This window comes from Leuresthes tenuis, unplaced genomic scaffold (assembly GCF_036924035.1).
Source record: "Leuresthes tenuis unplaced genomic scaffold, fLeuTen1.0.hap1 SCAF_19, whole genome shotgun sequence".
NCBI classification, from domain to species: domain Eukaryota; kingdom Metazoa; phylum Chordata; class Actinopteri; order Atheriniformes; family Atherinopsidae; genus Leuresthes; species Leuresthes tenuis.
This window is the reverse complement of record NW_027325373.1, coordinates 28,179,227-28,203,248: the sequence shown is the minus strand read 5'-3', so window position 1 is coordinate 28,203,248 and position 24,022 is coordinate 28,179,227. Positions and strand designations below refer to the sequence as shown.

The 24,022-nt window shown below is 42.3% G+C and overlaps 1 protein-coding gene and 1 long non-coding RNA gene across 4 annotated transcripts in view; one reads left to right on the top strand and one right to left on the bottom strand.

The window, feature by feature from the left end:
* Positions 1 to 3,262: 3,262 nt before the first annotated feature.
* fbxw2 (F-box and WD repeat domain containing 2) overlaps positions 3,263 to 24,022 on the top strand; it is a 56,402-nt gene continuing 35,642 nt past the window's right edge. The window contains exons 1-2 of one of the 3 annotated variants that reach the window (XM_072371916.1): positions 3,263 to 3,338; positions 21,572 to 21,864. In XM_072371916.1, coding sequence (XP_072228017.1) covers positions 21,598 to 21,864 — 267 coding nt within the window. In that variant the 5' untranslated portion in view covers positions 3,263 to 3,338; positions 21,572 to 21,597. Of the gene's footprint in view, positions 3,339 to 3,575; positions 3,664 to 21,553; positions 21,865 to 24,022 lie in introns of those variants that run through there. The other 2 variants (XM_072371914.1, XM_072371915.1) reach the window with 2 other exon arrangements.
* Positions 3,476 to 21,661, bottom strand: LOC140277040 (uncharacterized). Its single transcript, XR_011909065.1, has 2 exons — positions 21,554 to 21,661; positions 3,476 to 3,646 (listed from the first exon to the last, which is right to left on the bottom strand). It is a non-coding gene; the product is annotated as an uncharacterized lncRNA (long non-coding RNA).

Genomic DNA, 24,022 nt, shown 5'->3' with positions numbered 1-24,022 from the left:
GACTAGGAGTAGGACGAGAGTCTAATTTCATCGAACTGACTGTTCCTTGGGAGGAATTAGTGACAGAAGCATATGAAAGAAAAAAGCTTAGGTATGTGGAGTTGTGGGGCAGAAGCAGAGCAGCGAGGATGGAAAGTTAGGATCTGTCCAGTGGAAGTAGGATGTAGAGGATTTGTTATGTTTATGTTTATGTTTCTGTATTTATCAGACGCTTTTATCCAAAGCGACTTACAAATCAAGATATAACAGCTATATAAAAAGCTAACAATAAAACTAGATAGAAGAAACCCACTAGTCCGACTCTGTCAGAGGGGACAGAGTAGAGATAGGGTGCAGGCATAGAAGGAAGTGCAGAAAGATAAAGTGCAGAGATAGAGGGGGTAGGGAAGTACAAGGTAAGTGCTGGGATAGGAGATGCTCTCTGAAGAGCTGGGTTTTCAGGAGCTTCTTGAAGATAGACAGGGACGCCCCTGTTCTGGTAGCGCTCGGTAGCTCATTCCACCATCGTGGGACGACACATGAACAGAGTTTGGATTGTCTTAGGCGTGGTGTAGGAGCTGCTAGACGACAATCCTGGGACCAACGGAGGGACCCAGTTGGGACAGAAGCCTTTGCAAGAGCATTCAAGTAGATGGAGCCGTTCCATTAAGCTCTTTGTAGCTAACATCAGTGACTTGAATTTGTTGCAAAGTCTGTTGTCTCATTGTTGAGGGAGTTGGGTGTAAGTAAATAGTGAAGGAAGTTTCAGATGAGGCAGTAAAGTCCAGTCAGTGGATTTGGATTAGAAGAAGCAATAGTAGCTGGGGGCCCAGCAGGTGGAGCATTTAGGGTAAACAGACTCTTGGAAGAAGCAAGGAAGAAATCCAGGATATATTTTAGTGGAGGGTGTGGCCCATGTGAGCCTTGTGAAACCAGGCGGCCATTTTAGGGGAGTTGGCCCGTATGACCTTGTCTTTGCTGGCATTTTTGGTGATTGTAGGACTGTTTAAGTGAGTTTGTCTGCTGAATCTGCTAGTGTAACTTGTCCTGCCTCCACCTCTGGCACCCTCTTTACTTTCATTATTCCCTACCTGAATCAGGGTTAGAATTCCATTCCTACTTATCTTTACCTCTTCTATTTCTACCCCCTACCCGAACCAGGGTTTGTATCCCCACCCCGCTACGACTGGTGTGCACTTAGTGAGAGGCTGGTTTAGCTTGTGATTGTGGGAAAAAAAGATGGTTGTTGTGGTGTGAGGAGCAGTGATAGCTGGCATTACGGGAGTGACTCTGGATGATCACTGTCTAGCCTCCTGGAGGTGTTGTGGGCCCAACTTGATGAAACACTGTTGAAAGGAGGTTCCCACCTGATGACCCCGATGACATGTTGGTCAGCACTGCTCAGTGGTCTCTATAGGGATCATAGGGAATTATTCACTAAATCGGGCCCCTTTTTTTTTTCTTTAGCACAAGTTTCTTTTGTTTACCTTGAATATACATGATATATTTAATGTATACCACCTTTGTCTGTACGGAAAACTAATTTATACAAAAAAGTTTATACATCTGTATAACAAATGGCACAAATTCAGGCATTTCTTATAAAAAGAAAAATGAAAGATTAATATAATCTTATCTATCGATTATAATCTATCGATTCAGCTCGAGGACCCATCTCACCTTGCACTTCACAAGCCTTTGTCTTTCCACGACAATTACATAGCTGGACTGTAGAGAATCCTGGGGGGATAGTTCCATTTATTAAGAAAGACTTTATTTGGTCAAAGAGACAGGGATCCATGATGAACAATGTCTCACTCAAGTGCACCTAGCATCCAATACATGCACTGTCAATTAAGAGGGTCTGTTAACTGATGAAATGTGCTGTGTGCACAGTAGATGCATGTGCAGCCTTCATGCCTTAAAGAGGCCAATGCAATGCATAAATAGCATTTTTACACTGGCCAAATATTGTTTCAAGCTCCTGATGTTGAACTGAAAGGGATATTCTGCCTCAAAATCACTTCATATCGCTCATCAGTAATGTTTTGAACAATATATCTTATCTCTTTACTTTTCACTACTTGTAAACTGTGTAAAGGGCTTGTGTGAGGTGTAATGTGAGGTACTATCATATGATGTCACATATGATGCTTCAAGGTAAAGACCAGTCATTTGGAGGCAGAAAACATCTTTATGTTACAAGCTGCAATCAATTTTTGGCAGGTGAAAAAGCCAATTTTGTGTTGTTACCCTAATGGTCCTTTAAAAGAATTCCAAGCTGTCCTGTGAGCTTAGCTCTTTATAGTATGAAGCTCTAGAATGAAATCAAGTCATATTTAGGCAGAAATCACCTTTGAGTAACTGTATTTGGCCTTCAAACAATTTTTGGCAGGTCAAAAAGCACATTTTGTGTTGTAATGGTCCTTTAAAAGAATCCTAAGCTGTCCTGTGCTCAGATCTCTATTATGAAGTTTATGAATGAGATCAAGTCATAATTAAGCAGAAAACACCTTTCATTAACTGTATTTGGCTTTCAATCAATTTTTGGCAGGTGAAAACTGATTGAAAACTGCAAAACACATGCAAACATGGAAAGAAAATGCTATGTAGGGCCCAGATTAAATAAAAAATATGCAGAGTCACGAAGATCGTTGCAAAAGTTCTTTATTGAAAACCCACCAATAAATCAAATCAAATTTAATTTCCAAAGACTGCTACACAAAATTAACAGACATACCAAGCACATGGAAACATGTCTATCACGTAATTGTCGTTACGTGATAAACGTTAAACTTTCGAAGACACATACATTTGCTATAATTAGGCCTACATTATAATACAATTGTGTGTATCTGCATATTATGACCGTTTAATCCAAAGAAAAGGTTTTGCGCTGCCGCTCAACGTGCTCAAATTCTGGCAGACAATCACTTTTTGGCACGACACCTGTCCACAGGGATAACACAGATTTGACAACAACCCCCTCACAAGCATCGATTTCCGCCGCTGTAAAATACAGCTGAATCAGCGGGAAGGCCAAACATAAGCGAACCAGCCCGGGTAATCTATTTTACAGATATTTCACCCGTTCCACATTTTGTGCAACACCGGAAGTCTGTGAGAAACATTTTGCATTGTCCGCAGTATTGTCTTACAGGCAACGGGCAAGCAGAAGACAAGAAAGAGACGATAAACCAAACATAGTCTGTATTATTTTTTTTTTAAAAAGAAGCATGAATTAACTTGACATTCATATTAAGTCGAATGTAAGAAATGCAGCTATGATACTTTACTTAGTCATCTTTAGTTTCTTAGAAAAAAATCCCTATGATGGCTCCTGTAAGAAACCGCTGAAGGTAAGAAACTCCACTAACCTAAGATATGGGTTTCCATTATCGACGGGTCTTCATGCTGTTATAAGCTGATATCCTTCTCCTTCTTCTACCTGGCACATCCTTGCTTTCAAAATATAATAAGACTTTTTCATAAGAAACATTTTATTAAAATTCAAGTGAATTTAGGGCGTTCAACTTGGTGGATAGCTAACATAAGCTACGAGGCTACGTTACATGGACAATCCATTTCAATTTAGTTCATGGCAGATTAGTTTACCCCAGCTAATTTCACTATGTGAATTAACTAAACCAGGAAAGTACTAAAAAAACTCCCTGCACGTTACAGGTTTGTGGACCCTTTTCTTTCTTTTTACTGTAATGCCATTGACTAGTGGATACCAGTTAGCTACTACTCGTAGCTAACTTGCTATTACTATGTGTAGTTATACGTTTAAATGATCGTTATTTTTATTATATTTTTTTAACCCTAAATGTAAGGATGTTTAAACAAAGATACACATGCGACAACAAGCCGATTAAATATTTTCCAATAGGCAATAGTAGCGTGTTTCCCTCAGTGTGCCGAAGGCTACCATGTAAACAGAACTGGGGTCCCTGAGGATAAGCCTGTAGGCTACGACTACAAGATAGGAAAGCATGACACTGTATCCTGCAATGTATGCTGTTCCAAGTGATGGATCACGGTTTTTGAAAACGACTTTCTATGACAATAACATGAGATAGTCTCGAAGAACGAGCTTGCAGTTGTCTTGCAGACAGATAAAACAGATTCGTCTCTTTTTGTCCCCGAGCTGCTACAGTGATTTAAAAAAAATCTCCTTGCACTTGCGTGCACCCTGGTGCTGTGTTCCATCAATATGATCCCGGCGACAAAGAAACCACAGCTACTGCAGTCATTTCATGCGGGAGTGAGCGCCGATTAAACACTTTCCCACTGCATCAAGATGGGGCTGTTAATGTGTTTTTGAGAAGTGTGACACACACTTTTTTTTTTTTTTACAAAAGGAAAAAAAACCAACATGTTTTTTGAGTGCATTACAGGCAAGTGTTGATTCCCGCATCAAATAACTGCTATTGTGGTCGGTTTTTATCAGTTCTCACTCTGCAAATTGTTTGGACCTCAACACACGGTTGAGGCGTTGACAAGAGTACTGCTTCAAGGTGCGTTCAGGTCGGACCTGAAATGAAAATTTGCTTGTCATAAGTCAATCCATGGTGAATACAACCGCAGCTGAAATCCAGTAACCTCCACATTTTTCTAACTTACCTGGGTTTTACAGCCCCGTCCACTTTTCTCCATTTATGCTCATTTTCAGTTCTGTGATGGTAAATGTGGATCCGACATGTTAAGTTTGTCTTCTTTTTTTATTAGATTGCTGTCTTTCATTTATATATACATTTAGCGTTTTCTTGTGCTTTTCTTGTGCTTATCAGATACTGGTTCATCACAGGGTGCAGCATGAAGTGTAATACCATCTGTTCATTTTGTCCATGTACAGAGGTAAGGGTATATTGGGCAGAGATGGGGACTTGAGTCGCATGACTCAACTCGAGTTGCACTTAAGTTGCACAAACAAAGACTTGAGACTTGACTTGGACTCAAGGTTTGGGACTTGTAAACAATCTTTATTTCATGAAATTATTGTTTCTGATCTTTATTTAATTCATTCCGATGTATGACAAGGCTGATGGCAGACTGAGCACAACATAGCCACATGAATGCGTGCTACCACTGATATCAAAACTACTGTAACCATGGCAGCGTCAAGCTCCTTTGAAACTGTGCCATATGTTGTCAAATCTGGTCATAAAACATTCACGCAGACAGCAAACAAGCGAATGGCCACTTGCAAGGTGTGTTATCAGGATAAATGATGCCGGCTCAACTATATCCAACTTCATCAGGCACCCAAAAACACACAAGGATAGGTCAGTCTATTTGTAACATGAAAGGGAAACTTATTATTAAAATTATTATTAAACATGTACCGCTAGCAAACTAATCAAAGTAAACAGTGTTGTAAACTATTTGCAGATTATAGCTTCATTGTTCACGATCAGAAATACTTTATTAATCCCTGAGGGGAAATTATTTTGCAACAGGCAGCGGCTTCACACATATGCCCCCTTTTTAATTTATAGTCTTCCGTAGCGTCGACGTGACGTCGTCATTAAGCATTCGAAGTTCTGTGTCGAGGGAACACGTTGCTCTCAATTCACCATGCCGGTAGGGAGGTGTGGCTGTATGTTTGTGTAGTTTCAGGGGTTATAGCCGAATCCTTACTTTTTCTTCCGGTCACATTTAACAACAGTAAACAATGGCAACCGAAGTGGAGCAGCTGTATTTGCAGTTGGAGCTCATCAATATTGAAGAACAAATGCTTAAATTGCAAATTGTGAAGTGCAGGCGACAGAGAAGACGTTTGCGGGGGTGGTCTGTACAACCGGCCGAGGCTGGGAACGGATGAATTGACACCACTGGTTGTGAATTCACTGGTTTGAATTTACCACCTGGATGAACAAATGCACTTTCGATAATTTCGAATGTCAACGAGCTTCTTCGGCATATACAGCCATTAAGACCGGAAAAGGCAACTGCCGGAAATGACGTTCTGAGCGGACCAATCACAGCCCTTATGGCCCGCGTCTACGCAATGTGTAGTTATAATCTTTTGGAGGTTCACGTCAGGCTACGGTGGAGGGGGTCCACGTCGACGTAGCTACGTCGTCGAAATGATGGAGAAGCATAAACTACGACTAAAAGAGTTCTGGGGGGGACTATGCTTTGCTCCTTGGGGAATACAATGTGGGCCCGGGAAAAAACCTCTACAACATTAGCTCACCATCCAACATAGAACTGAAAACATAAGCAAACATTTGCTCGCTTCACACATAGAGACGTAAAAACAACTTGTAGGCGTGGGATGGGAGTAGGGGTGTGTGCTGCATTTCTGCATGTCAGTAGATGCGTGTGTTTCCATAAGCCCAGAGAGTCACTTCGTCTAGCACACAATCAGTGTCTCAGTTCACAGGATGTCATCGCGATAACACAGCAGGTTGCCACGGAGAAGTCCTTAATCAGGTCGGGGGGAGTTCAGAGTGTCTCACTACAGCAATCTCAGGGGGGGTTGTTTCAGCAGCGACCTTGGCCGCTGTCTCCGACTTCCGAATTTTCCGATACACCAGGGCAATGCCTAATCCAATCAGCAGGTAGCCCGTTCAGAATATGTAAGATCCTTGATGTGCTCAATGGAACGAATCGCCAGGCACACGAGTCCTTCATGTAACCAGCGGCGAGCGTTCCGTCAGGGCAGAGAGGTTTCCCCGAACCCAATCTTCTCGTCGAGAAAATTTTGTCAATTGAGTTTAACTTTGAGAGAAATGCTGAGAGAGGCACCAAAAGTTTGAGACAAGACAAGACAAGATGTGAAGAAAAAGCAGGGAAGATAAGGGAGAGGGAAGATAGGGGAGAGAAGAGAAATGTGACCGCCTTCGTTGAGAACAGGAAGAGAAACGACAAGGAGTTGCTGATTTATCTGCAGCAACAAAGTCATACAAACAAAAAAACCCCAAAAACATCTTGAGACTGGGTCTCATCTTTCACACAGATAGCACTGTAGAGGGTATAGCACATATCTTATCTAGTTCTGTACTCCAAAAGAAGGGGATATTTTAGATTAGGAAACAAGAAATAAAATAATAAAGTAATAATAATAAATGAATACATTATAAGTGTATAAGCATCCTAAGCGAGATGGACAGTAACTGGGGTCCACCTTCTCATAAAAGCAGGTACTTTTAGATGTAATGGGGCAGTCATATATTCCTTCACGGAGACATGTTTTACTTTCTGTAGCCACTGAGTGATCATGGGAGGGGCAGTCGCCATCCAACTGATAATAATTTTTCTTGCAATCATCAACAGAATATGTAATATATAACATTGTTCTGTGGTGAACAGGTGATCAGGTGAACAGAGAGTCCATAGGAAGGTCCACTGCCAAAAAGTTTTCCAGTTCTTCTTTGACATTTTTCCAAAATGGGCAGTCCCAGAATATACGAGTATGGTCACCGACCATACCACAGTTCCTCCAACATTTGTTGCTGGGATTGTTCTTGGAAACAAAAGTTGTTAGTGGTGTCCTGAAGAACCTTCCGGTCAAATTCTTTGTATAGTTGGCTTCCACCCCATATACATATACATATGGGACATTCCACATACATATGGGATATTAGTTTTTTTGTTCAAATGTATGAAATAGCTTTCTATATTTGTAGGTTCCTTTCGTATATATTTTCCCAATCTGAATTTTTTGTGACATAAAGTCTGATTTGTAAGTATCTACATAGATCACTTGAAGGTAAGTCAAATTTGTCTCTAAGTTGTGAAAAAAGATTTAAATACCTGTCCATCCAGGAGTTGATTTATTATTATCAGACCAGACTCTGCCCATCTTTTATAAGCCCTGTCATACACAGATGGTAAAAACTCTATTCCCTGCCATAGGCGTAGCCCGTGACAGGGTTACAGCTCCCTTAACTTTCTTTTTAACTAAAGTCCAGATCTTCAATGTGTGTACAATCCATAAATGATTGATTTACATTTTTTTCTGAGATTGCTGGTTTAGAAATGGAAGACTAGACAACGGTACCCCTGGCATAGAGTTTTGTTCAATAGAGACCCATCCACTCTTGGTAATGTATTTTTGTACTAAGTCCCCGACCACCCATGGCACGACTGCTCGCAGCTGAGCTGTCCAGTAGTAAAATTTTAGATTGGGTAGGTTCAAGCCTCTTTTGCTGACATCAGTACTTTCAGAAGTATTCTTGGTCTTTGGTTTTGCCAAATTAATTTTGATAGTAATTTTTCCAGTAACTTAAATACAGATTGTGTTACTAAGATAGGGAGGGAGTAGAAATAGTAGTCTTGGCAGGATATTCATTCTCACAGACTCTATTCTGCTAAAGAATGACAGGGGGAGTAAAAGTCTGAATCCCTGCTTGGATCTTCTGAAAGAGACCAGGTCATCTAACTGGGATGGCCAGTCCCCAACGATCATCATGGCTTCAGATTTGTTCGTATTAACTTCATAGCCCGACACTTCACTGTATCCATTAAGGTCATGTAGGAGAGCAGGGACAGAGGTAATAGGATTTTCCAAGAATAATAATATATCATCTGCGAAAAGTGCCAGTTTAAGCTTGTTATTTCCTTCATTAAGTATTCCCTGTATTAGAGGACCAGACCTTATCAGTTCAGCTAACGGTTCAATGGTTATAGCAAACAAAGAGGGTGACAAAGCATCTCCTTGACTTGTGCCACATCCCAGCGGGACCTCCGAGCAGTGCTCTAATTCTGGACTTTGGGTTTTTATAAAGTTTTGATCCACCTCACAAAGATATCATTGAAGCCCATTTTGCTGAGAGTCTGTTCTAAGAAGGTCCAGTCGACCCTGTTGAATGCCTTCTCAGCCCCTCTTGGCTGCAAGTGATTGCAAGTTTAAGGCTCTCCTTACATTGACTGCATTTCCCAGATTCGATTGTTCTTAAGGACTTAAGAAGGCTCTTAAGAAGGGTTCGGCTAAGAAGGAGCGCTAAGATAGGAGTGTTTCCCAGACGCGTTCTTAACTGCCTTCTTAAGATCCCGCCAAAGAAGCTTCTTAAGAAGCTCCTAGTGGGAGCTGTCCACCGCCGTGGTGCTGAAACTAAATCAATCGATGCCAGGCAAATCGATCACCCACTACTTTATCAGCGCATAAATCACACACAACGCCCTATGCTCCCCACACACAGGTGCAATTAGGCTATGCTCGTGAGAATGAAAAAAGCAGCCAGCAAACAGAACAAGAGGTCACCCTCGTATACCGCAGAGAAAATAGCTGTATTAGTGGACGAGGTCTGGCAGCACCATGATGTGTAATTTGGGGGAACAAAGGGCAAAAAAGATGTCGCATTAAAGAACCGAATTTGGCAGGCCATAGCCCAAAATATGTCCCCCTCGAGTCCCTGTGGCCTGCGACACTGGGGTGGTGTAAGAAAGAAGTGGCAGGAGTTCCAAAGCCAAACCAAAAAAACAAGCGCAAAGGTGAGGCGAGAGAGCATGGGCATGGGTGGTGGCGCACCTGGTGCTACAACCCTCACTCCCAACGAGGAAAAAGTCCTTTCCATAATTGGAAAGACGGCCTCTGAAGGCATTAGTAAGTGCATTGATATGCTGGGGGACGAGGGGCTCTCAAAAAACACAGAGGGGAGGAGGAGCCATCTGGGAGGAGAGTGGCAACGCTGTTGGTTAGCAGCAAGAATATGCTGTATTGCAGCCATGGTGTCTCACACGCGTGGACTTCAGCAATACCTTTATTTAGACTAGCAGGTGGAGCCTCTCTTGATGAGGTTCCAGCCGAGTTCAATTACACCTGTCAGTTTCCCTGATATCTGTGAAGTACCACAGGGTTGTTTATGTTTTTATAGCTACTGTAAACTCCTATGCAGATGCCGAATGTGTGTGAAAACGTAATGAGTGATAGTAATGATGATTAATTTTATTTATGTAGCCACAGGAACATATGGGCAATTCTTTATTTCTATATTGTTATTTTTCTTGTGCTATTTTTCTTGCGTCAGTGTTCTGCAGCTATGAACGCACATTCATCATTATGTATGGTTTTAGTATTCCTTTGAGTGTCAGATATAACTTTACCTGACGCGGCTGCAGTGAGCGTTTTGTCACTAAGAAGGCTATAAAGAGTGGGTCAGGGCGATCTTACATTTCCTTCTTGGTGGAAGATCTTCTTAAGCTAAGAACGACTCTGGGAAACACGTCCTTCTTTCACAGTGCTCTTAAGACCGCTCCTAAGAAGCTCTTAGCGCTTAAGAGTTTCTTAACGAATCTGGGAAAGGCGGCCATTATCAGTTCCCTGTCTAGGGTTAATAAAACCCATCTGGTCTTTGTAAGTTTCCTAATGTATTTTTGTATTCTATTTGCTATAATGGAGGTCAAGATTTTAAGATCTACACATAGGAGACTGATAGGGCGGTAAGATGTGCATAGAGTCGGGTCTTTATTGTCTTTTTGAATAACACTTATCTCTGCTTCTGACCATGACCCAGGGGAGTTTCCTTCATTTAGAGCGTAATTATACTCTACACAAAACTGGAGTTGACTCAATAATCAGGGTTTTATAATACTCTTCAGGACCCCTGGTGATTTGTTATTTTTAAGTTTGAGAATATTTTCCTTAATTTCTTCTTCTGTAATTGGACGTGTCTTTGTATCTGCCTCCTCTTCTGTTAATCTGGTTAAATTAATTGAATTAAGGGAGGATTCAATCTTTTATTTTTTTAGGTTGATCATCAGCTGTATACAGCTTTTGGTAATAAGTAGCAAATGCCTTTAGCTTGAGATTTACGTAGCTGGAAGGCCAGTAGGCGGCTTGCTCAGTTACCAAAATACCTATTTTTTTTATTGTTGATTCTGTGCCTCTTGCTTTTTAACTTCCGTCTTTAATTCAACCTGAGCTAGCTGAGCTAGTCTTTGTTTTTTGATCTGGATGAAATGGCAATTATGTTGCCCCTCATCACCACTTCAGCTGCCTCCCAGGGAGTAGAGGGGGAGACTGTGTCGTTATCATTAGATTTCAAATATTCTATTAAGTTTTCACGGATTTCTTGTTGAATTGCTTCATCCTTTGATAATGATTGAGTCTCCAGTATTTAAACTGTCTATTCGGTCGTATCCATATCTTTACAGTCACAGGAGCATGGTCTGATATCGTTATTGGTTCTATGTTACATCCACTAGTTCTGTGTATATCTGATATCAACAACATGTCTTGTCTAGAGTGGCTGCCATGTAAGTGTGACATGAAAGTATAGTCCTTTTCTCTAGGATGTAGGTGGCGCCAGACATCCACCAGGCCTAGTTCATCCATCATTGCATGAAGAGTTATTGATTTCTTGGACATGGGGCCTACTCTTGCTGGAAGCCCATCTACATTCTATCTCAAAATGCAGTTCAAATCTCCACCTATTAAAATAATTCCCTCTGCTTTGTCTGCTAATAGAGATGCTATCATCTTTTTAAAGTAACCTTTTTACTACCTGTGCCACAGACCAGTCAACTTTTTTTGGATAGTTAACGTGATACTAACGTTATCAAGTCTCGGCTGCCTACCAACCTGTTGCTTGGAGACACCCTAAATCTGTATGTTCGCCACTGTGGCCAGAGAACTTTTTGAGTCTCGTCGTGGACAGCCTGGAATCCTGCTCCTCCCTGCCATTGTGAAGTGCCCTTGGGAAAGCCCGATGCCATCCATTGCTATCACCACCGCATAGCTGGAAGTCCACGTAGCATCCTTGCTATCAGCTACGTGGCTAAAAACAATTCTTGCTATTGCCGTTACATGGAATGTTGAGTTACTCCACCAACCAGTTGATAAATCTCAACCATTTCTTCATTCCACCATGCACAATGGTGATGAAAGAACTTGGACTTTTCCGCCCTCCACGTTATATCCACAGAAGTTCCCGAAGAAAGTTCTTCTACTCCGGGACAAGTCCCACCATACTGACTCTCTGGTCAGCCACACGAGTTGTCACCTCTCACACGTCATCAGAGCAATGTCTCCTACGGTACAAATAGTTTGGGCGTCTCCATGGCAACATCTCTCCGAGGGCTTGATGGAAAACGTAGAGTGGATTTCAGTCTGCTATGGCCATTGAAAAGATCTATCCCTCCACTCAATAGCAAAATTGAGCTGTTTAATGCCCAGTCATTTGCAAACAAATCCTGCCTCATTCACGACCACATACTGGATAAACGTCTGGATTTTATGTGCATCACAGAGACCTGGCACCCGGCAGATACCTTTTCCTCCTTAAATGAGAGCTGTCCCCCAGGATATAGGTACCTCCAGAAAGCCCGCGGTACAGGTCGTGGTGGCGGTCTGGCAGTCATCCATCGCTGTGATCTGGAGTTATCTTTGCAGCCATTACCCAAACTCTCTTCGTTTGAATACCTTGCATTCAAGTCTAAGCCCCCGTCCAACGTGCTGTTCCTCCTACCACCAAAACCAAACTCATCCTTCATCCCTGAGATGTCAAACCTCCTCGAAACTCTCTGCACATTGTCTGCAGATGTTATCATACTAGGTGATATGAACATTCACGTTGACTCTAGCTCCTGCCGTTTTGCCGCTGACTTTCTTCAATTACTGGACTGTTTCAATTTCAAGCAACTTGTTGATGCCCCTACACACACCAGAGGGCACACCATGGACCTAGTAATCACAAACTCTGCCCCTCTCACCAACCTGCAGGTTTATGACCTAGGTGTTTCTGACCACAAGGCTGTTTCTGTGGAGTTGCTATCCTCACTCAACCTCTCCAAGCCCAAACGCAATATCTGTTTTAGAAACCTCAAAAGGATAAACCCAGAACACTTGACAGCAGACTTTCAGCACCTTTCCACACACTTCTCATCACCCGACGAAGCAGTGGAATATTACAACAGCCACCTCAGTAGCCTCCTGGACCACCATGCCCCTGCTAAATCCAGAGCAGTCACTTTCTGCCACTCAGCGGCCTGGTTTACAGATAAGCTTCGGAGGATGAAGACAGAAGGGGTTCCTTGAGCGGCGCTACAAAACCTCTGGCCTCATTGTTCATAAACAAATCTACCGGGAGCATCAACAACAATATTCAAAGTCCCTAAAAGAGGCAAGGTCACAGTTTTACTCCAATGCAATCAGAAACAGCCCAGGAAATTCCAAACAGCTTTTCTCCACCATCAACCATCTTCTCAAACCACAACCCCCTCCACTTACTGGCACTACAGCAGAACAGTGCAATCTTTTTATGGACTTTTTCACCTCCAAGATTGCACTCATTCACTCTTCTTTTTCTGGTCCCCTCACCCAAACCGTTTCCCCCAACGTCTGCATTCCCCCAACCCCTGAGGTCCTTTCCCCTGGTCTCTTCAGAAGAGGTACAAAATATCATCAAGAAGATGAAGACAGCCATTATCAGACCACTTCTCAAAAAACACATCCTTGACCCAGAGATCCTCTCAAACTACAGGCCCATCTCCAATCTCCCCTTCATATCTAAAATACTTGAGAAAGCAGTGTCTAGCAATCTTCAGAACCATCTAAAACTCAATCTCTCATCAACATCAAACTCAACATCTATGAAAAATTCAAATCTGGTTTCCGCCCCGCCCATAGCACAGAGACTGCTCTTGTAAAAGTCACAAATGACCTCCTGATGTCATCAGACTCCGGCTCCCCCTCCCTCCTCATTCTCCTGGACCTATATGCTGCATTTGACACTGTCGACCATGCCATATTATTAAACAGGCTCCACGCCACCACTGGACTCACTGACACTGCCCTCAGCTGGTTCCATTCATATCTCACAAACAGGACAGAATACATCTCCATGGGCAACTCCACTTCAAACCCCCACACAATCACCTGCGGTGTTCCCCAGGGCTCAGTTCTTGGTCACATCCTCTACCTCACTCCCCTTGGTCAGGTCATCAGGCATCATGGTCTTTCATTTCACTGCTACGCCGATGACACACAGCTCTATGTCAATGCCACTGCTGCAGCTCCCCCCTCATCATCGCCATCCTCCCTGTCTCAACTCACCATCTGTTTGGAAGAAATAAAGGCGTGGATGGGGTACAACTTCTTCCAACTAAACAGCTCTAAAACCGAAGCCATCCTGGCTGGCGCTCCTCACCAAACCAAATCATCACCAATAACCAGCATCACCTTTTCTGGCTCCAATATCCCTCTCTCATCATCAGTCACAAATCTTGGCGTAAAAATGGACCCCCAACTAACCTTTAATTCCCATAACAACCATCTCTGCAAGACCTCCTTTTATCACCTCCGAAACATCTCCAAACTCCGTCCCATTCTCTCCCTCTCAGATGCTGAAAAGCTCGTCCATGCCTTTATCTCCTCCAGACTGGACTATTGTAATGCACTTCTCATCGGGATCCCTAGTAAGAGCCTTCAGAGGCTCCAACACATCCAAAACTCTGCAGTTAGGATCCTGATGAGAGTTCACATGAGCACATCACCCCCATCTTCCACTTACTCCTCTGGCTTCCTGTCTCCACCAGGATTGATTACAAAGTTTCCCTCCTCACACACCAATGCCTCTATGGACATGCCCCCCCTACCTCAAAGAACTCCTCCATCTACAAAAATCAACCCGTTTCTCTCGCTCCACTCTCTTAAATTTCCTCCACCCACCCAGAACCAAGTTCAGGACCATGGGAGATAGAGCTTTCTGTGCTGCTGCCCCACACTTGTGGAATGCCCTCCCTGACACCCTGAGGACACCACAACCCACTGACTCTTTTAAAAGGGTCCTAAAGACACATCTTTTTAGAAAAACATATGGTCCCCCCCTCTTAGATGTCTGCCAAATTCTTTTAACTTTTATACTGAACTGCTTACTTGTTTTTATTTTCTTTTTTTAAACTGTATCCATTTGAGATCTTGCGATGTAAAGGGCACTACAAATAAAATGTATTATTATTATTATTATTATTATTATAACCAGTGTAACTTTAGAACCTCCAATAGTACCTATTACTATCACATATCTACCCTCTTTATCATCAATTGTTTTTTCATGGCTAAACTAAACTGATTTATTTAGCAAGATAGCAACTCCTCTTTTCCTCCCGGAGCTATATATCTGATCCACCCATTCTCTCTTTAATTTTAAGTGCTCTTTTTCTGTCAAATAAGTCTCTTGTATCATTGCTATAGAGCAGTGTAGTTTTTTAAGTTTGTTGAATATTTTATTTCTCTTAATTGGACTATTTATCCCCTTTACATCATAACTGATACAATTTAAACTATCCATGAATTATTAATTTGTGCTTTTTAGTCTACTCTCCTTTCAGTATTTTACGAATACACCTTAAATCAGGAAAAACTGAAATTATACATAATGGCAGTGACCCATGTTCATTCTCAAGGCAAAATAGAAAAAATAACATTAAAGAAACAACATATAGTGAACTTCCAAATACCCAGCTGGGTTTCTCAGTGTTATTTTGTTTATGTTTATGTTTATGTTTATGTATTTAGCAGACGCTTTTATCCAAAGCGACTTACAAATGAAGATTTAACAAGCTATATAAAGCTAACAATAAACTACATAGAAGGAACCCACTAGTCCGACTCTGTCAGAGGTGACAGAGTAGAGATAGGGTGCAGGCATAGAAGGAAGTGCAGAAAGATAAAGTGCAGAGATAGAGGGGGTAGGGAAGTACAAGGTAAGTGCTGGGATAGGAGATGCTCTCTGAAGAGCTGGGTTTTCAAGAGCTTCTTGAAGATAGACAGGGACGCCCCTGTTCTGGTAGCGCTCGGTAGGTCATTCCACCATCGTGGGACGACACATGAACAGAGTTTGGATTGTCTTAGGCATGGTGTAGGAGCTGCTAGACGACAATCCTGGGACCAACGGAGGGACCGAGTTGTGACATAAGCCTTTGCAAGAGCATTCAAGTAGATGGAGCCGTTCCATTAAGCCCTTTGTAGCTAACATCGGTGACTTGAATTTGATGCGGGCGGCTAAGGGTAGCCAGTGGAGTTCAATGAACAGAGGGGTGACGTGTGCTCTTTTAGGCTGGATCAGCGTTCTGGATCATCTGGCTGGGAGACCAGTTAGGAGAGCATTGCAGTAGTCAAGGCGGGAGATGACCATGGCCTGCACCAGGAGTTGGGTGGCATGTTGGGTCAGGTATGGTCTGATCTTTCTTATGTTTAGTAATGCAAAGCGGCACGAACGAGCAACCGAGGTAATGTGATCTTTGAAGGTTAGTTGGTCATCAATCATGACACCCAAGTTTCTAGCAACCTTTGATGGAGCAAGAGATAGGGATTCGGTTTGGATGCAGATGCTGTGTTGTATGGTTGGTTTGGCTGGGAAGACAAGCAGTTCAGTTTTTGGGAGGTTAAGTTGGAGATGATGGGCTTTCATCCATGCTGATATGTCAGAGAGACAGTCTGAGATTCGTGCTGAGACCGTGTGGTCATCAGGTGGGAATGACAGATAGAGCTGGGTATCATCAGCATAACATTGGTATGAGAAGCCATGTGATCGGATGATCTGTCCCAGTGAGTTGGTGTATATGGCAAAGAGAAGAGGTCCCAGTACTGAGCCTTGGGGGACCCCTGTGGCAAGGTGGTGCGCTGCAGAAGTGTGACCAAGCCAGGATACTTTGAAGGACCGACCAGTGAGGTACGATTCAAACCAGGAGTGTGCTCTCCCTGTGATGCCCATGCTAGAGAGTATGGACAAAAGGGTACTGTGGTTGACAGTGTCAAATGCAGCCGATAAGTCGAGCAGGATAAGTACAGAGGACTTAGCTGTCGCTCTGGCTTCTTTTAAGGCTTCTGTCACAGCTAACAGAGCCGTCTCGGTGGAGTGTCCACTTTTAAACCCAGATTGGTTTGGGTCAAGGAGGTTGTTATGAGAGAGGTAATCGTTGACCTGCTTAAAGACGCCCTTTCAATGATTTTAGACAGAAACGGGAGGAGAGAGACTGGCCGATAATTCTCCACATGAGTCGGAGGGAGGGAAGGTTTCTTGAGCAGCGGTGTAACCTGAGCTTGTTTGAAGGTGGTAGGAAATGTGCCCGATGTCAGTGAAGCATTAATCACATGTGTGACTGCTGCAGTTACAGTAGGAGCAATGGATTGGAGAAGATTAGTGGGAATGGAATTTTGTAGGAAAAGGAATTTTGTTGTTCAGCTACTTCAAACCTGAACATGAACCAGCCCCTGATGAAACCTGGGCTGAGGAAGGTGACTGCTCCTCTGTGGGGAACACACACACAGTGTCGGAGCTGCTGTCGTCCGGCTGGTGAAGCGGTCATTGCTGCTTGGTATGCGGGTAATGCTCATGGTTTACTGAGTTCCGTCCATTGTAGCAAAACTTAACTTCTTCCTAACGATGATTGTTTTAAACTCCATAGTGAAGCTTGACATCATTCATCTCCACTGAAGAAAGCTCTGACATCCGTAGCTGGCAGCACCGCTGGGTTTTTCCCTCGCCTCTCTCCCATGACGCTCCACCTGTAGTGGGACAGTTCGCTCTCCATCCATTCCATCTCATCCACCCGGGCCTGGATCCTGAGCTCCCGTAGCACCGGGAGAGCATGTGTCAGCATCGACTATCATCCTTGATGATTCTTAGCTGTGCTGGACAGATACATTTGGCCCTGATGTTTTTCTACTTTAACGGTTTGATTACATCACGCATCCAGGCTCTCTTTTTTTGCAGCTCCGGGGAGTAATCATGGTCGAAGAATATTGGCTCTGTTTTGTATAGGACCTGCCTTGTATATTCACATCGGGCATTGGCTGAAGGACTGATTGAATTAGCTCCTTCACAAAAGTCTTTGCATCGTTTCCTTCACTCCTTTTGGGCACTCTGTACATTTTCAAGCGGCCTCGTCTTGGCCTGTTCTGTAGGTCTTCACATCTGGCCGTCAGTTCCATCTCTCTGTGCAGCAAATGGCGTATTGCTCTCTGGTGTCTCATCCCGGTATCCTCTGAAGCGCCAATACATCTTTCCTGTTTCCTGTTTCCTGTCTCAAGCCTTTGCCTCTCACAGAGCTTGCAATGTTGAGTTTGTATAAGTTTGCTGAGTTTTAAGTAGATTTGTTAACCGACGGAGCTCTGTTTTAAGCTGCTGTCTTCAACATGGCGTCACCGGAAGTTTACCGTTACCAAATGATTTGCTAAGCCAAGTCCACGTCGACGTAGCTTAACGTTAATCTTGTTGTTGTTTTGAAATGGTCTACTTTTACAATTTCAGGAACACCTGATAAAATTCCAGGTTGACTAGTTCTCATCCTCATTTAGCTGTCAAAAAAATGAAAAATGCACTGAAATTACACTGAAAAATGTTATGCAAGAGAAGTTCAGGCTACACAGCCAGTTATTGATATGTCTGTTAATGTATCCTGTGGTGCAGAAATAGCGCTCTTAAGATATATATATATATACTTTTCAATAAAAAGGATTATTAATTGACATGCTTTGATATAATTATTTTATAACCTGCATATCAATTATCATTTTAAGCTCAATAAATTCAGATAATATTTGACCGCAATTTCAAACATTTGCTCTGTAAATTTAAAACCTGCTGGTCATGTGACCGGTGCCAATTTTTTTCTAGTGGAAAATGCTGCAGCATATCTGGACCAAATGGCAACGTTCATTTCGATCATTTGAGACTTGAGACTTGACTTGGGTCAAAAGACTTGAGACTTGACTTGTTATTGCCAATACATACGGCGCTGCACAAGCCTATTTTCAACCTGAAATTTGCTGCTGGGGCAATATTTTCAGCAGCCCAAGACCATAAAATTCTGCAACATTAATTGGCCATTACATTTCCCCTCCTCTTATCAGCGGGGGCGACACCCCTATGGGTCGACCGCCACTGGTGTCTACACTCCTTCACCTGTCTCGTCTTTCCTCTTCTCGCACTCGTTTTGTAAAAAATTCACTGATCTTAAGTTTCGCCATTCCTGCAAAACTGATATCGTTAACTAATACTGGTAATATGAATTTATTTAGCATGTAACATTAACTTTTTCAAAGGAACTGGACGTGTTTGGGTGCAAAAGAAACAACACTTACCCTTTTTTGTCGGTCTGTCATCATCCGTGTTTGTTGCAGTGAAAACTTCCTCTTCTTCGTCTCTTGGGATGTGGCGGTAAAAGATGCTTTGACATGTCGGCTGGTGCTAATTTCGACACACTGCCACCGCAGCTACTGGTGGTTGCGTTCAACTACAGTTATGTATGAATGAAATGAGAGATCCCGACAGGGAAACGCTTGGTGAATTTACCGATTGAAAACCAGCCGTGAGCTGGTGGCGGTAAGGAATTTGGTGGTGGCGGCCGCTACCAAATTCTCTATGCAGAAAAAACCCTGTACACTATATTGCCAAAAGTATTCACTCATCTGCCTTTCTACGCATATGAATTTAAGTGGCATCCCATTCTTAATCCATAAGGGTTAACATGACGTCGACCCACCCTTTGCAGCTATAACAGCTTCAACTCTTCTGGTCAAGCTTTCCACAAGGTTTAGGAGTGTGTTTATGGGAATTTTTGACCATTCTTCCAGAAGCGCATTTGTGAGGTCAGATACTGATTTTGAATGAGAAGGCCTGGCTCACAATCTCTGCTCTAATTCATCCCAAAGGCGTTCCATCGGGTTGAGGTCAGGACTCTCTTGGTAGAGAGAGTTCCTTTCACTGGAACTAAGGGACCAAGCCCAGCTCCTGAAAAACAACCCCACCCCCAATGCAGTCAGACAAGTACCGTTCTCCTGGCAACCGCCAAACCCAGACTCGTCCATCAGATTGCCAGATGGAGAAGCGTGATTCTGCTCTAGAGTCCAGTGGCGGTGTGCTTTACACCACTGCATCCGACGCTTTGCATTGCACTTGGTGATATACTTTTTGGATGCAGCTGCTCGGCCATGGAAACCCATTTCATGAAGCTCTATATGTACTGTGCTTGAGCTAATCTGAAGGCCATATGAAGTTTGGAAGTCTGTAGCGATTGACAGATTTTACGTGGCCAACCACTTTGCCTAGTTGCTGTCGTTCCAAATTTTTTCCACTTTGTTATAATACCACTGATAGTTGACTGTGGAATATTTAGTAGTGAGGAAATTTCATGACTGGACTTGTTGCACAGGTAGCATCCTGTCACGGTACCATCCTGGAATTCACTGAGCTCCTGAGAACGACCCATTCTTTCACAAATGTTTGTAGAAGCAGTCTGCATGCCAAGGTGCTTGAATTTATACATCTGTGGCCATGGAAGTGATTGGAACAGCTGGGTTTAATTATCTGGATGAGTGAGTGAACATATGTGTATATATGTTCAGTGTGTATATATAGTGTATATATATATTTACATCTCCACCTGTTCCAAAGGTTCAATGGAGGAACAAAACAGAGCATTTACAATCATTGGAAGATTCCACGAAGGAGCCAGTGGCCTGGAGGTGGGCAACTTACGACATGCATGAAACAACATACTAATGGAGGTTGGCCCCCTGCTTTCCCCTCAAAAGTAATATGGCTGGCTGAGATAGATTCTTTGGCTCTTTATCTGATGGTATCGCCCCTCTTTTGCTTGAGAACACACTATCTAGTTTAGTCACGCTGTCAGTGATACTGTCAGCTGCCCTGCTGTGGAGATGATGTGTTTGCTGACAAAGATTCATCCCACTTCATTTCCCTGTTACCGCTCCCTTTATATCCAAATAATGTTTTATCGTTTTTCCCTAAATTTTCCTTGTTCACTCAGGGTTTATCAGGGCTTTTGGCTGTTGTGACTTTTCTCCCTCTTTGTCTTGCTTTGTTTAATCGATTCAGTATCCTTAGGAAAAGATAAACAAAACCATTATTCTGAAGGTTCTTAAACAAAAAAAGTCAGTAGTAAGCCTTGAACTTATATGTGTGTGTGTGTGTGTGTCGTGTCTGTCTTTCTGGAGGCCACACACTGTACGTCAGTATACCCTGCGCATCCGGGACCCCAGGCTGGTTGGGTGATGGTAAGGAACAGGTGGCCTGGCCCTTAATTCAAGCCTATGGTTTATCACCAACCTGTCCATGTTTCTGATAGATTTTCTCCGGTTAGCGACACACCTGCTGAGGACACCCACTGAGGAAAACGTGCTAGTAGTAAGCAGCTGCATAGTCAGATACCTGGCATTAGAGACACCAGCGACCAAAGTCTACTTCATTCCAAGAACCAGAGTAGAATCCTATTTGAAACTGCTGGCTATGGATAAACGTAGATACATTAAAACTGTTATTAACATAGGCAGTAATTACACCTGGACACGCCAGTTGCAGACAGAGAAACGTGTAAGATTGCAATTCTGTGTCTATGCGTTGCTTTGATCCACATTCTTATGCTAATAGGCTCAGTTAAACAACACATCAATTACAGTCCAAAAGCTATTTACTGAACATTTCAATTTTAAACTCTCTATTTTATCAGTTACAATGTGATGGAAGTAAAGTCATCATCCATTTGTTATAGCCTCTGTAATATTTCCTTTTTTGGAATTCTTGCAATGTAAATGACTTTGCAATTTTCACGTTGTCAGACAAATTATTGGAAGATGTCCCCTTGAGATCCCAATGACCTTGTATTGCCTTTGCAGGTGTTGCAAGACGCTCTCATGTGCCCATGGACAAGATGGCCTTTGAGAAGTGGCTGGAGTCAGCCTCCGCCACTTTCCTTTCTCTTAATGACCAACAGCGCAACCAGTCTCTGGACCATCTTATATCTTTAAGTGGTGCTGTCCAGCTTCGTCACCTGTCTAATGGCCTGGAGACACTGCTAAAACGTGATTTTCTACGCCTCCTTCCTCTGGAGTTGGCCTTCTACCTGCTGCGGTGGCTGGATCCACAGACCCTACTCACCTGCTGTTTAGTCTGCAAACAATGGAACAAGGTAAATATTTTACCCCTTGTCATCACAAAGGGAAACTGTTGGGTGTTTGTCTATAGTTTCGTATGGGTCCTTGTTTCACCTCACCTAAAGGCTCCTTTGCTTTAGATACAAATAAACTTGTCTTTAGATTGTACTGATGAGTTCAAACATAGTTACTTTGGGAAATTAAGTGTACAAATACAGCATTCACATGACCTGCTTATCCTAACAGTAATGTGTCCTGATGAATCATTTGCATCTGTTCATGCAAATATTCATATGAAGTTTATTATGTAAAACTCTAGATCAGAGGCTCCCAGACGTTTTCTCTTGAAGCCTCTTACTTGTATCTACAAAAATAGCTGTATTGCATCCACAAGGTATGCTATTTCAATTGCAAAAGCATTAGTCAGCCATTCTCGCAACTGTAGATTGCAGTCTCTCAAGAACTATTTTATTACTTGCAATTCCAAAAATTGCATAAACACTTTTCCACACGTCACCCAAAGATCCTGTCTGTGTAACAGCAGTGTTTTATGTTAATCTATTTCATGCAGACTTCTGATAATCCAGTGAATGTGTTGATTTTGATTTTGTCTATGTGCAAGTCTTATTTTAATATCTTAAAATCTTTTTGGACCAAGGTTGGGAACCACTGGTCTAAAAGCAGATGTTTTTAGATATATATACATTGTAGTATACAATCACTGAAAATCTGAATAGTTGGAATCTGTTTTTTTTTTACTGAGGGGCTGCTGCCCAAAATGACAACGTTTAATGTATTATCATAATGAAAAATATAATATACATTTATAAAGAATGGTAGATCTGTGTTTAATTTGTTTATCTTTGCCTGTGTTTAAGACATTATAATTTTGAATTACTGAATTATAAAAAAAAGATTAACATTAGACATTGAGACTAATGTTACAGTTTGGTTGCTTTTGTCATTTATCCGCAATGTTATACAACATCATGTTGTGATTATTATTTCAAAGCAGTTGTGGCATTCACGCTGATCCAGTAAGAATTAGATAAAAAGTGAGCCCATTTGTCACTTCTGCAAGTAAGCCACCCTGTTTCTTGATCTTTCTCTTGCATGCAGAAATAAAGGTGGACGTATTCAGTTAAAGAAGACCAAATTCATTTTCAGTTAACAACAATAATAATAATAATAATAATACATTTTATCTATAGGCGCCTTTCTGGACACTCAAGGTCACTGTACATTGGTTAAAAACAAGGCAACACAAAGAATAATAACAATGGGGAGTAAACAAAGTTATCAGAAAAAAAAATTAGGTTAAAATTACACAACGAAAATGAAATCGTAAGGAAAGGGCAGTTTTGAACAGGTAGGTTTTGAGTTTGAATTTGAAGTGTGTGAGTGAAGTAGTGTTCCTGAGTTCCGGTGGTAGACTGTTCCAAAGACGAGGAGCAGAGCAGCTGAATGCTCTGCTCCCCATGGTGGTGAGATGGGCAGGTGGGTAGAGGAGGAGGATCGGAGAGTGCGGGAGAGCGTGGAACGTGGAGGAGGTCAGATAGATGGGGAGGGGCGAGGCTGTGAATGGACTTAAATGTTAAGAGGTTTTTAAATTGAATTTGAAATTTTATTGGGAGCCAGTGGAACTGTTGTAGGACGGGGGTGATGTGGTGGATGGAGGGGGTCCTTGTGATGATACGAGCAGCTGAATTCTGGACTAGCTGGAGTTTATGAAGGGATTTGTGAGTGACACCGGAGAGGAGAGAATTGCAGTAGTCCAGGCGAGAAGTGATGAGGCTATGAACAAGAATAGAAGTAGTATGGGGGGTGAAGGAGGGGTGGAGGTGGTTGATGTTGTGTAGGTGAAAATAGGCAGACCGGGTAATATTATAGAATAGAATAGAATAGAATAGAAAGATACTTTGTTCATCCCCCAGTGGAGGAAATTCAAATTTGTCAAGTAGCTCAAAAAATTAGATAAAAAAAATTGTAAATAATTACAATGATTGCATATTAGACAACAACAATAATAATAATGATAATAACAACAACAACAACAACAATAATAATAATAATAATCAATTACTAAATAAATGAAGAAATAACTTTGAGAAGAACATGTCAGAAGTCACTGTTAAAAAGCCTTATGGCTATGGGGACAAAGGACCTCCGAAACCTCTCAGTCCTGCAGCTGCC